Source organism: Pleurotus ostreatus (assembly GCF_014466165.1).
Source record: "Pleurotus ostreatus strain PC9 chromosome Unknown scaffold_6, whole genome shotgun sequence".
In the NCBI taxonomy this organism is placed as follows: Eukaryota; Fungi; Basidiomycota; class Agaricomycetes; order Agaricales; family Pleurotaceae; genus Pleurotus; species Pleurotus ostreatus.
The window spans coordinates 1,952,993-1,965,126 of NW_023503161.1; the positions used below are offsets into that span (position 1 = coordinate 1,952,993).

The 12,134-nt window shown below is 50.2% G+C and overlaps 2 protein-coding genes across 2 annotated transcripts; one reads left to right on the plus strand and one right to left on the minus strand.

Moving 5' to 3' along the window:
- Window positions 1-1,577: 1,577 nt before the first annotated feature.
- Window positions 1,578-5,793, minus strand: PC9H_008888 (uncharacterized protein; the record flags this gene model as incomplete). The annotated part of the gene is made up of 12 exons (XM_036778395.1): window positions 1,578-2,251; window positions 2,304-2,456; window positions 2,511-2,878; window positions 2,934-3,035; window positions 4,384-4,602; window positions 4,655-4,735; window positions 4,806-5,120; window positions 5,184-5,252; window positions 5,308-5,409; window positions 5,477-5,554; window positions 5,621-5,710; window positions 5,774-5,793. 12 exons carry the CDS (start codon window positions 5,791-5,793, stop codon window positions 1,578-1,580), a joined length of 2,271 nt encoding a protein of 756 aa, XP_036629823.1.
- A 605-nt stretch (window positions 5,794-6,398) lies between these two features.
- PC9H_008889 (uncharacterized protein) lies at window positions 6,399-7,214 on the plus strand (the record flags this gene model as incomplete). Its single annotated transcript, XM_036778396.1, has 4 exons — window positions 6,399-6,435; window positions 6,488-6,558; window positions 6,619-6,767; window positions 6,824-7,214. 4 exons carry the CDS (start codon window positions 6,399-6,401, stop codon window positions 7,212-7,214), a joined length of 648 nt encoding a protein of 215 aa, XP_036629824.1.
- Window positions 7,215-12,134: the final 4,920 nt, after the last annotated feature.

Below are 12,134 nucleotides of genomic sequence, written 5' to 3' on the forward strand. Positions count from 1 at the left end.
ACTTTGCCCACTGGCGATTCAAATGATACAGCATTAGCAATCATTTTACGCATGCCACTAGATACACGGACAAAGCATGTACTGTAACGAACCCTAGCAATTAGCAACTTTTCAACATAGCGGAGACCCTGAAGTTCCTTTGGTACATTCCCAATCCACAATCCTTTACATAGAGCATACCGAGGTACTTTACCCTCACGGACACATTTACGACAAGAGTCACATATATACCCAGTGGTAAAATCAATGACAGGTCCTGAGAACTCACGAATGACATCTTTTTTTATTTTATGCTCAATTCTGGTAACATCAGCTGCTTGTAGTACATGAAGCATTCTTTTTACAGACTTAAGAGCACTTGTTTTCGTTGTCAATACAAGTTGCCCACAGACGGCACACCCAACCTCCTCAAATGCTGCAGGTTGGAATTTGTTGCTAGCACTAGATATGACAGCATGGATAGTCTCCCTGTTTGGAAGTGGAGGAGGGAATGACACTGGGCTAGCATCATTGCACTCATGTTCAGTTGGTGCAGGGGCTTTAGGTTTATTGAAATGATCCACGATTTTGTATTTGAAAATATATGTCAATGCCAGACAGCAGGAGGTATCACATGAATGAGCAAGACACATATCAATAAGAATGTCTTTAGGACATTTGAGACCACATGATATTCCATGTCTACGTGCAACATCTCGTCCTTCTTTTGCAGAAACTAGTGGCAGAATATAGTTCAACTCTGCACGGACACGAAAGAAACTAGAGGCAGGCCATTCATCCAACTCATCATCAGAGCATATCATTGTGTATTGCATCCCTAACCGACTGACATCCAAGTCTATGCTGGACAAGGAAGGGCCATCAACAATGTACTGGACTAATTCCGTGTACCGAGTAAGGACATATTTATAACCACCTCGAAATGGAGTTACATTTATGTTGAGATTGGGAGTGGCACAACTGTGACGAACAACAGGACTGACATATTTCATGATAATGACCATCAATAAGACAAAGAACAGCACCAAACAATACACCCATAAATGGGGCAGGGCAAGGCGACAAGTGCCACACCCTAACATGAATGAATAGATACGCCATGGGATTGCAAAGACAAGGACAAGTTTCATAATTGGATGCGCTGCACAAGTGAAAAATCAGCCAAGGTCCAAACAGAATGAGGAGCTAAAGCAAGGGAATATAAACTCACACAGCACAACACGCAAACACAACCAGGTTGATAGTGAATAGTGTGTAGTTGATGAGAGAGAAGGCAAGCGTGATGGAGCAAGAAGTGTAATCGAATTTTCGACCGTGGGAAGAAAAATCTAGACAGGGGTAACACATACAGATATAGAATAACCCAACTACAAGTCTGATAATCCCGCGAGACGACATGGGGTGAGGTAGGGCTAGTACTATCATATAAAGTATCTGACCCAAACCAAATGCCATTGGATGGATATCAACAGCTGAAACAAGGAACAAGGTAGGACAGACGAAGGAGACAACAAGTGCAAGTGAAACATAAAACGATGTGCCAGATAATATAGTCCATATCGGTCACTCATTAACACTTACGCCTCCTCCTCAGCGTCTTCTTCTTCCACAAACTCAAACTCCTCCTCCACCCCTTCATCATCATCTTCCTCCTCCTCCTTCCCAGCGTCTTCTTCCAAGATAGTGTTCGTCGTTGTCACCTCCCCCTCCTGCTGGAAATCCTCTTCTTCTTCTTCTTCCTCTGCCTGTTCGTCATCTTCCTCTTCTGCCTCATCGTCAACATATGTCAAAGCATAGGTGTGGTCATCTGTAGGACCAGAGACATCAACGTAATCGGGAGGACCATAGAGCTGTGACTGAAGGCTTGAGATGTACATGGGGGTGATCTCATCTGTCACTGGCGACAGCAAGAACTGCTGCTTTGTGGGAGAGGATGAGGTGGGGGATGACGACCCAGGCACCACACAGTGCCCAAGGATGATGAGAAACATGGCGTTGAGTGATATTTGCCGGGGATCAAGATCCATGTCGTCCGCCTTGGCTGGTTTGTACGCGCTTGCAGTAAAGCCCACCAGCACCACATAATACTCATCTGGCCCTGATGAGGGAACATTGTTGTCTGTGATGGAGTTGAGGTAACGTGGAAGGCGTCCTTCAGCAAGATCTGAGAGACTGTCGGCAAGACCTTCAGCATCCATTAAAAACCCATCTCGGTCCTTCTTATCATTGCGGCGCCCATCATAAATTGGTACTGAAAGGAGGACGAGTGAGTGAACATCATCTTCAACCAAGACTACACTTACCTTCGTTGTGGTGTTCCTTGCATGCAGGGTACCGAATGTCAGTGCGCGAGGTGTTGGATGGCGGCCGCTCCATGGTCCTGGGTGCTTTCCGAGAGACAAATCCACACCCTTTCTGGGTATTGCGTGAAGGGGTCTGAGATGGACTAGGGGATGCTGACGGAATATGTGACTGAATGGAATACAAGGTATAACCATAGCCACACTCACAATACAGGGACGTTGCATCTGACCTTGTGGCAAACTGTAGGGTTCCTTGAGGACGATATGCCAGCAGCTTGTCTTTACCGAAGACTGTGCCCAGATGCGCTGAGAATATGTCCATGTAGTCGTCAAATGGCCAAGCCAGCAAGCGTTTATGATTTCCCAATGATGGCGAGCCTGCATGGACCTGTACTGTCTCCGAGAGGTCACATTCTGAAACGGCCACTGGAAGCATATACACAACAGGGTACCCGCGTATAGGGGTCTCTGCAAATACTGCTTTGCCTCCGTCGACCATAATCAAATCAGGATTCACAGACAACGGGTTGGCATATACACCAACAGTATCAAAGCAAACTGCATCATACAGCACGCTGGGTAAGGTGTCAGGTGTTGTTAAAGGTTGTAGAGAGAAAGAAGCAAACTTACATGCGTTGGAAATCAGTCTTCAAGTGGGACATGGTGAAAGACAAGCTAGGGAGTGCAGAGTTTGTGTTCCCTGACTCGTACCGAGAGACAATTTGGCATGGACTGGGGGGAAGAAGAGTCAATGGCTATTCTGCCACTCACGGTGTCACACTCAGTGGGGTTTTCACTGAAATGTTTTGGATGTAGTTGGATCAGTCTAGATAGATCGGACAGTCACCCAAGTTGCTGCAGGCTGAGGTGTGTTATTGAAAGAATATTCACTGGGATTCTACAAGGTAGTAGAAAGGGAAATAGGGGATGGATAGGGATAGGGGTAGAAAAAGAGTGTAGGCTAGAAGTCAATAATGGCTTCACGAGGATGAGGAAGAAGGATAGAATACTATACAGTACTAAAGATAAGTTGAAATGAAGTATGACAATAAGACTATGATGAGGAAATATTCTTTCCCTAGGATACGTTGTATGACTCCGCAATGAGACAAAACTATGAAGCTCTAGATCAGACGTTTCTGCTAGATCACTTCCGAAACTGAAATAACAATAAGACACCCTGCAGAATCGTTCTACAGTCTAAATGTCCAGGTTACGACAAAACAATATGCGGTGGAATCAATACACAGGTATCCAGAATAATGTAGACACAAGCTACCAAATTACTCTGTTCGCTAGTAAAGAATGCTTTCACTGATCTGAGTACTCAATTATCAATATAATCAAGACTACTAATACAATGAGACTATACAGAAGTTCTATATAGAAGCTAGGATAAGGACAACTTTATCCTACTATGCTGAAGGTATTCATTCTCAGGGAACAGCTAGATCAAAGAGAACTAATAAATTGAACTTCACTTCGCATTGCGTTCGATGATTTCATGATTTCTATCTACTACAATTTGGGGGGTATTTATACTCTACGAATACTAAGGCTGTGCAAGGATCAAGAGTAGTAGGCTGTGCAAGGCTGTGCTAAAGCTATGCTAAAGCTGTGCTAAAGCTGTGCTAAAGCTATGCTAAGGCAGTGCTTAAAACCTGTTTCATCAGTGCCGAGCCTAAAACCAAGTACTTGCTTTATAATTGCTTAGTAAGGAAGAAATCAAATTCTTCTACATTCCAGAATATTCTTCCAAGTTCTACAGGTTACTGTATTGTCCTACAGTCTCCTATAATTTTCTTCAGCTTGTCTGAGTGAAGTGTAGTAATTGGTTGAATAATCCTGATGTAGGAGTGAAGATAGGAGTAAAGGGAATTAAAGGGGCTTTGGAAAAGGGTAATGTAAGGTAAAATAAGTCTGTGACCATAACACAAGATCCATAGGACTTGATTCAACTTGCGAGGTGATGTCTATGGATTATAGCAGTGTATGAAGGAAGGTATAAAACACTAATATTCATGTCACTTACTACAAATCCCAATTTGGAGTATGACAACGGATGATAGCAGGTACGCACCGGAGTTTTGCAACAAGCCCTGACTCGGTGATGTAGACAAGCAGAGGGCGTATAATGATGTCAAAATCATTAAGGTCGATTGCGAGTGTTGCCCTAGTGGTCTGTACAACAGCAGTAGAGCGGACAGTAACAGCATTTCCATTGCCAGACATCTGACCACGGCCAACATCCTGAACCTCCTCGTCGCTATCATCAACAACGACAGTTGCTCGTTTTAGGCTATGGTGACAGAGAAGTTAGTGAGCGAGCTGTACTATAGGTCATCGCATACCGTTTAGTAGTACTAGGTGACGTTGGTAATAGTGTCTTGGGTGTCCCAGGTGTGACATCACCTAGCGAGTCAACATGTCGCCTAAGAATAATCGGGAAACTCATCAACGAAACAATCCACCACACTGAGGCAAAGGAAATGACCTGCTTACTTTCGCTTCATAACTGGGGTAGCCATCGGTGTTGTGTCATCGTCAGAAATAACAACGAGGGCTTTCGCTTTACCCCTTGCCTTTGAAGTAGGGGTGGGGGTCATTGGGGTGTTTGTAGGGGGTGAGGCAACCATGACGATGGGTTCAATCTCCTCCTCCACCTTGACTGTGATGGGAAGATCACGAGTGACCTCGGCTTTGAGAACATCCATCTGGGGTCCAGATGATGCGGTGGCTTTTGTTGGAGAGGCCTTACTGGGGGGCTTCTTCATGACAGCGGGTTTCTTCTTTATGACCTTGACAGGGGTACTGGTACTGGTAATGAGGTGTCATCATCAGTGCTATGTCAAGTTAAGGACAGAGGATAAAGAGACATACTCGTTGCCTCCCACCTCCCGTAAAGACATCTCTGCCGCCTTCTGACTTGGTCGCCGAACACGGATAGCTCTAAGAAGAGAGTGTGAGTGGCTTTGCATATGAGTAGAGTCTAGATTATACTGACTTCTTTTTCTCAACTAAAACTGCCGCTGTCGATGGCTTATGTTCACCCTCATCATCGGAGGTGCCAAAGGCAAGCTTGACTGGAATGATCTTGCTCGGATCACTAATTGTAAAACGTCGCCGTGAGCATCACAGTAGGAACTAAGAAAACAAACCAAGGAGATACATACCTAGCAGATACAGCAGGCGCCTTTCGGACAGAAGGCTTGCCGCTGCCGCCGATAGCGGGCTTCTTCTTTGGTGCACGTCTGCACATAAGAAAAAAGTCAGGTCTGGGATCAGTTGATAACAATAAACCGTCTCGAAGTACGTACTGAACTACTCCGGAACCGACATCAAGATCAAGGGTCGGAGCAGGAGCAGAGTCGCTCTCCACCTTGACTGGTATTTTCTTAGCAGAACGCCTAGATGGAGTGAAGCAAGGAGTAGGGGTTAGTCTCTGAGATGCATAGTAAAGGGCCACTCACTGGATGATTGGACGGCTCATGATTTCAGGGTGCAGAGTACTGGGTAGGTGTAATTAGATTGGAAACGGGGGCAATGCGAAAGCTGAAAAAGCTGAAGTGCGGAGCGGAGGATATCACATCATTTATAGAGATAGATTCTACTCACCAAGGTGGACTCCTTGCTCCACGCCGCTGTAGCTGTATTTCCGGGTCTTGGAACACATGAAACACTTCGGCCTGAGGCGTGTTGATTATCGCACACCAGCTGGCCTGAGCAAAGTGACAAGGAGGGCGAGAGAAGACGGTGAAGAACACAGGAGAAGGGCAACAACAGCATGGGTGACCACCACGGGGTATTTTCTTATCTTTGTGGACTTTGTGGATGGTTGTCACTGTGTACTCGAAGTATCAGAGCGCAGATCAGGAAGAGCTGAGAGGAGGCCAACCGTACGGTGTATGGCACTTCGTGGACGGTGTGCATCAAAGATAAGCCTAGATAAGAGTTCTTTTTGGAAAGCGAGCAGAAGCGAGCAGAAGACCGACCATCTACGCGATAGAAATAATAGTTTATAACACGGTGCAATGATGCTTCACCAGGGCGCATCTGTTCCAAGAGAAGGCAAGCAAGACACCGAACGACACAACAATGACAATGGACAAATTTTATGACCAGGCATTAGCAGGTAAGAGGAAGCAGTCACCGTAACGAAATACATGACCATCATATAACCACAGCTCAACTCCTCGATGTGTTCATATTGGAGAGATCGACCAGCAACAACCTGCAATGCTTCAACTTCTCTGAAGTAAGTCGTGCAGCATCAGCGCACCGGTAACATATTCCCTCAAATCATCATACCTTCTAGGATTCAGCCAACCAACTCTCAATTGAGACACAGGGGAAATTAGCGAAGCTTGTTAATAATGCTGGCACAAGCGACATGGAGGAAGCTTCAGTTGGCTTGCAAGGCATCGTAGCGCAGGTGTCCTTGCCTCCGTTTGCTGATAACACAGGGTGAGTGGACATCTCTTCATTGACAGAAAATCAAGAGGAACTCAGTGTAGCCTCAGGCAGTCACACCAGCGACTTTCGCAGCTTTGCCAGGGAGTCACCATCACTGGGCTGTCTTCAACAAACTTCGTCACCATGATGGACAAACTACGACATGCTCACAGCCTGTTCAGCAGATTTACACCAGGGGGCAGACTCCGCTCCCCCGAGTTTATCAGTACTCAGGATTTTGAAAGCAGGAACGGTACCGTGAATTTCCCAACGATCAGCACTGGTAACCGGTTCTTCACCCCTAGCCACTTGGCGGCAGGTCTACAACCAACTGCAGTAACCAAGGACATAGACCCAAGCGGTGTTTTGAAGAAGGCAGACAGCAGACGTCTTATCCATACGGAGGACAACGAGGTCAAGTACTATATTATGTCTAAGAGCAACGACAAGATCAAGTAAGTATCAGCATTTATTCGTTTCACGAACACTCACCTTAAGGGAAATCCATATCCACAGGTACATTCCTACGTCACCCATCATCTTCCAAGTGGGAGACATTGTTGAGATTCAGGTGTTGCTAGTCAGTTTTCCCATAACTGTAAGGGCAACCTCAAGATGGCCGCACAGCGCAAGCCTAGCAGAGGGAGAATCCAAAGAGATGAATAAAACTAGCTACAATACATGAGAGAGCTGCTCACCTAGCAGAGGGAGAATCCAAAGAGAACAGGATGGGGATTCTCCATGCTAGGAAGCGAAGTATATACTGTAGTAGCGTGAGAGGAATGAAGGGTAACTGTACAGTACACCAGCCACAGGTACGAACGAATATCACAAGGTACGAGGGGGCATGTGATAATGAAGTGGAAGGGGAATGTACAGGAGTCGTGCCGGCGACCTGGGGAAGTGGGGACAAGGAGTAATGAAGTGGGAGAAGAGGATGGAGGTAGCCCGGATGAGCCCCGAAGTGTATCTACGAGTCCGAGCGTATCCGAAGCGTCCGAGCGAGTCCGAGGCGAGTCCGAAGCGCGGGAAGACTTCGGAGTCACCGGACAGGGCTCGGATGCGAAGGGAGTGAACGGAAGGGAAGCGGGAAGGTAAGGGGACGAAAGGAAAGGAAAGGGAATGAAAGAAAGAGGAAAGGGACGAGGAGGAAGGGGACGGGACAGGGGAAAAAGGAGAGAATAGGAGTGTCCCCTTACATCACCCCCCCTTCAAGGCTGCGGCGACCCGACGCGAAGATTCCTGCCTGCCGCGCCATGAATTCACCAACCCCGAAACTCCGGATTGCTGCGAGAAGATGTCGAAGTACGACTGCACAGAGCCCGGAGCCTTCCGACTACGCCAACGCTCCCAGGACTGGTCCAGTGCTGCAGGAGTCATCCGGAGAGGTAGAGCAGTCATCGGACTCACCGGACTTGTCCGGAGTACGCGTACTGCATCCGGATGACGATCATGGAAGTCCTTGACCTTCCGGGCAGCATGCTGGAGGTTGCTCGCAGGCTCTCAGGAGTCGTGCTCGATACCATAGCCTCGCCAGCGCACCAGATACTTCAGGACCCGACCGAACCGTCTGCTATTCCGGACCTCTTCTACCTCATGCTCCTCTTCTCCGTCAACGAGCTGCGGAGGTGGCGGAGCGACAGGGCGTCTACCCGGGATGGGGTCCGGAACGAAGGGAGAGAGTTTGACCACTGGGAAGACGGGATGGAGACGGGATAAGCCCGGAGGGAGCTGGAGTCGGTACGCTGCCTTGCCAACCTTCTGGACGACCTTGTAAGGACCGAGTCGTGCGTGTCCGAGTTTCCGGGAGGGTCGGGCGAGGTTGATGTCCGACGAGTCCAGCCAGACCTTGTCACCCGGTTGGTACTCCGGAGCAGGAGTCCGACGCTGATCGTAGTAGCGCTTCATGTCGTCCTGAGCCTTGACCAATGCGGACTGAGCCTCGTCAACTGCGGACTTCATCCGGTCTACGAACTCATTTGCGGACTCCATCCGAGACGGTGGTTGGTGAGGTTCGAACCCGAGGCGAGGATGACGGCCGGTATCCAGGAGGAAGGGTGACTGCTGAGTGGATGCATGGACCCGGTTGTTGTACACGAACTCCGCCATAGGTAGGAGGCGAGCCCAGTCATCCTGACGCTCTCCGACGAAGATCCGGAGATAGGACTCGAGTTCCTGGTTAGTCCGTTCCGTTTGTCCGTCGGACTGAGGGTGGTACGCAGTGGAGGCAGCCAGCTTGATTCCGAGCATCCGGTAGACTTCTCGGGTGAACTCTGCGACGAATTGCGGACCCCGGTCAGACACGACGGACCGAGGGAGTCCGTGCAGCTTCCAGACGTTCTGCAGGTACAGGTTCGCGGATCCGAGGGCGGACACTGTGGTGTGAGTGGGAATGAAGTGGGCATGTTTGCTTACGGAGTCGACCACGTTCATGACAGCATCAAATCCATCGGACTCCGGAAGCTCGACGATGAAGTCGACACTCAGACGATCCCAGCGTTCATCCGGAATGGGAAGCGGATGGAGTTCACCCATGGGCGGATGCCTTTGGGCCTTCGTCCGGAGACAAAGGTCGCAATGGCGGGTGTAGGATCCGACGTACCGGGACATGTTGGGCCACCAGTAGCTGCGTGAAACGAGCTCGAGGGTCTTCCACCTGCCGGCGTGTCCTGCGACCTTGGTGTCGTGGTGCTGGGCTACAATGGTCCGACGCAAGTCCGGTGAGTCCGGAACGTAGATCTTACCCCGGAACATCAGGAGTCCATCCGATTGAGACCATTCCGCGCTCCGGACTGTCTTGCGACTGCCCTGGGCCTTCTTCAACTCCTCTGCCGCCTTTGCCACTGCGTCTTCAAACTTCGCATTCCGCACTCCAGTCCGGATAGCCGTGAGGATATCCTTCTCCTCCCCTTCAAGAGTGACACCCGTGGCACGGACGGCAAAGTAAGACGGCTTAAGTAAAACCACATCCTTGTTGTCATCCTTACCATCCGAGTGATCTGAGCGGCGCGAGAGAGCATCCGGCTTACCCATTGTCCGACCCGGACGATGCTGGAGAGTGAAGTCGAAGAGGGAGAGGTATAGCGACCAGCGGGCCTGACGGCGATTGAGTTTCTGGGCCTTGATGAAGTACTCCAGGTTCTTGTGGTCCGTCCAGATCTCAAACAGAGTCTCTGCGCCTTCCAGGTAGTGCCGCCACTCTTCGAGTGCCCGGATGATCGAAAGCATCTCCTTGTCGTGTATTTCGTAGTTCCGCTCCGCAGCCTGTAGACTTTTAGAGTAGAATGCGACAGGATGCCATTTACCATCATCCGGATCCAGTTGCGACAAGACTGCACCCGTAGCGTAATCCGACGAGTCCGCTTCAACCCGGTACGGCCGATCCTCCTTCGGAAAGACCAGAACGGGTTCCGAAGTGATCAGCTCCTTGATCCGAAGGAATGCGGATTGAGCGGAGTCGTTCCACTGCCATTCCTTTGCGCAAGTGAGGTCGAAGAGAGGCCGGGCGATATGCGAGTAGTCCTTGATGAAGCGGCGGTAGAAGTTGACAAACCCGAGGAAGGATTGGAGTTCAGTCCGAGTCCGAGGGGTCGGCCAGTCCGCGACTCCGGAAACCTTCACGGGATCCATCTCGATCTTACCCTCGGAGATGACGACTCCGAGATACTCCACCTTGGTCTGCTCGAATTCGCACTTGTCTGGTTGGAGGAAGAGCTTGTTCCGCTGGAGGATGTCTAGGACTCGCTTGAGAACCCGGCGATGCTCTTCGCGCGTCTTGGTGTAGATCAGGATGTCATCCAGATAGATAATGACCACACCTTCCGTAATGAGCTCCCGGAAGAGGTCGTTCATCATGGTCTGGAAGGTAGATGGGCTATTCGTCAGTCCGAAGAACATTACCAACGGCTCGAAGAGTCCGCGCGTAGTCCGGAATGCAGCCTTCCACTCGTCACCCTCCTTGATCCGGACATTGTTGAAACCCCACCGGACGTCGAGCTTGGAGAAGTAGCGAGTGTTCCGGAGTTTATCCACCAAGTCCGAGATGAGCGGAAGCGGGTACCGATTCTTGACCGTCATGCTGTTGAGCTTCCGGTAGTCCTGGACCAAGCGGAGCCATCCGTCCTTCTTCTTGACGAAGAACACCGGGGCAGCCATGGGTGACTTGCTGGGGCGGATCCGACCAGTCCGGAGATTTTCTTCCAGAAACTCGTCCAGCTGTTTTTGCTCCGCGGGGGACAGTGGGTAACACTTGGTAGAGGTCGGTTCCGCTCTGTCCACTAGCTCAATGGCGTGATCCCACGGACGCGGCATGGGCAGTTCGTCAAAGGACTCCTTGGCGAAGACGTCCTCGAATTCTCGGAGGAAGTCCGGGACTGCGCTGTTCCGAGGATCGTGGGGCTTGTTGCGCTGGAAGGCCAATGCGAGGCGCTGCGAGACCGTCTCCGAAGCTCGGACGTGTTCTTCCCGAAGACTCCGAAGGTACTCCGGAGTCGGAGGAGGAATGGCTGCGAAGATACGGTCTGTAAGGGGACACTCCTATTTTCCCCTTTTCCCCCTGTCCTGTCCCCTTCCTCCTCGTCCCTTTCCTCTTTATTTCATTCCCTTTCCTTTCCTTTCGTCCCCTTTCCTTTCCGCTTCCCTTCCGTTCACCCCCTTCGCATCCGAGCCCCATCCGGTGACTCCGAAGTCCTCCCGGGCTTCGGACTCACCTCGGATACACTCGGACTCGTAGATACACTTCGGGGCTCGTCCGGGCTACCTCCATCTTCCTTTCCCACTTCGTTATTCCTTGTCCCCACTCCCCCAGGTCGCTGGCACGGCTCCTGTACATTCCCCTTCCACTTCATTATCACATGCCCCCTCGTACCTTGTGATATTCGTTTGTACCTGTGGCTGGTGTACTGTACAGTTACCCTTCATTCCTCCCACGCTACTACAGTATATACTTCGCTTCCTAGCATGGAGAATCCCCATCCTGTTCTCTTTGGATTCTCCCTCTGCTAGGTGAGCAGCTCTCTCATGTATTGTAGTTAGTCTTATTCATCTCTTTGGATTCTCCCTCTGCTAGGCCTGCGCTGTCGGCCGTCTTGAGGTTGCCCTTACACGGTCTCCCTTCTCCAGTCCGGAGTCGTCCGGAGTTGTGGCCTCATCGTCCTCATCATCGTCCTCGCAGTCCTGAAGCTGCGGAAGATCGTCCGAGTGCAGTTCCTCGACCCTTGGCATCGGACCCGTACGACACTCCCGGAGTCGTACGGACTCCTTGCGCCAGGTCAGCTTGTCATGGCGGAACTCCTTCCGACAGGTATCGCATCCGGACGGACAGCGGCTCATGGTCACCTCCTTCGTCTGCCAGTCGATCTCGGGGTTGTGCTTCCGAAG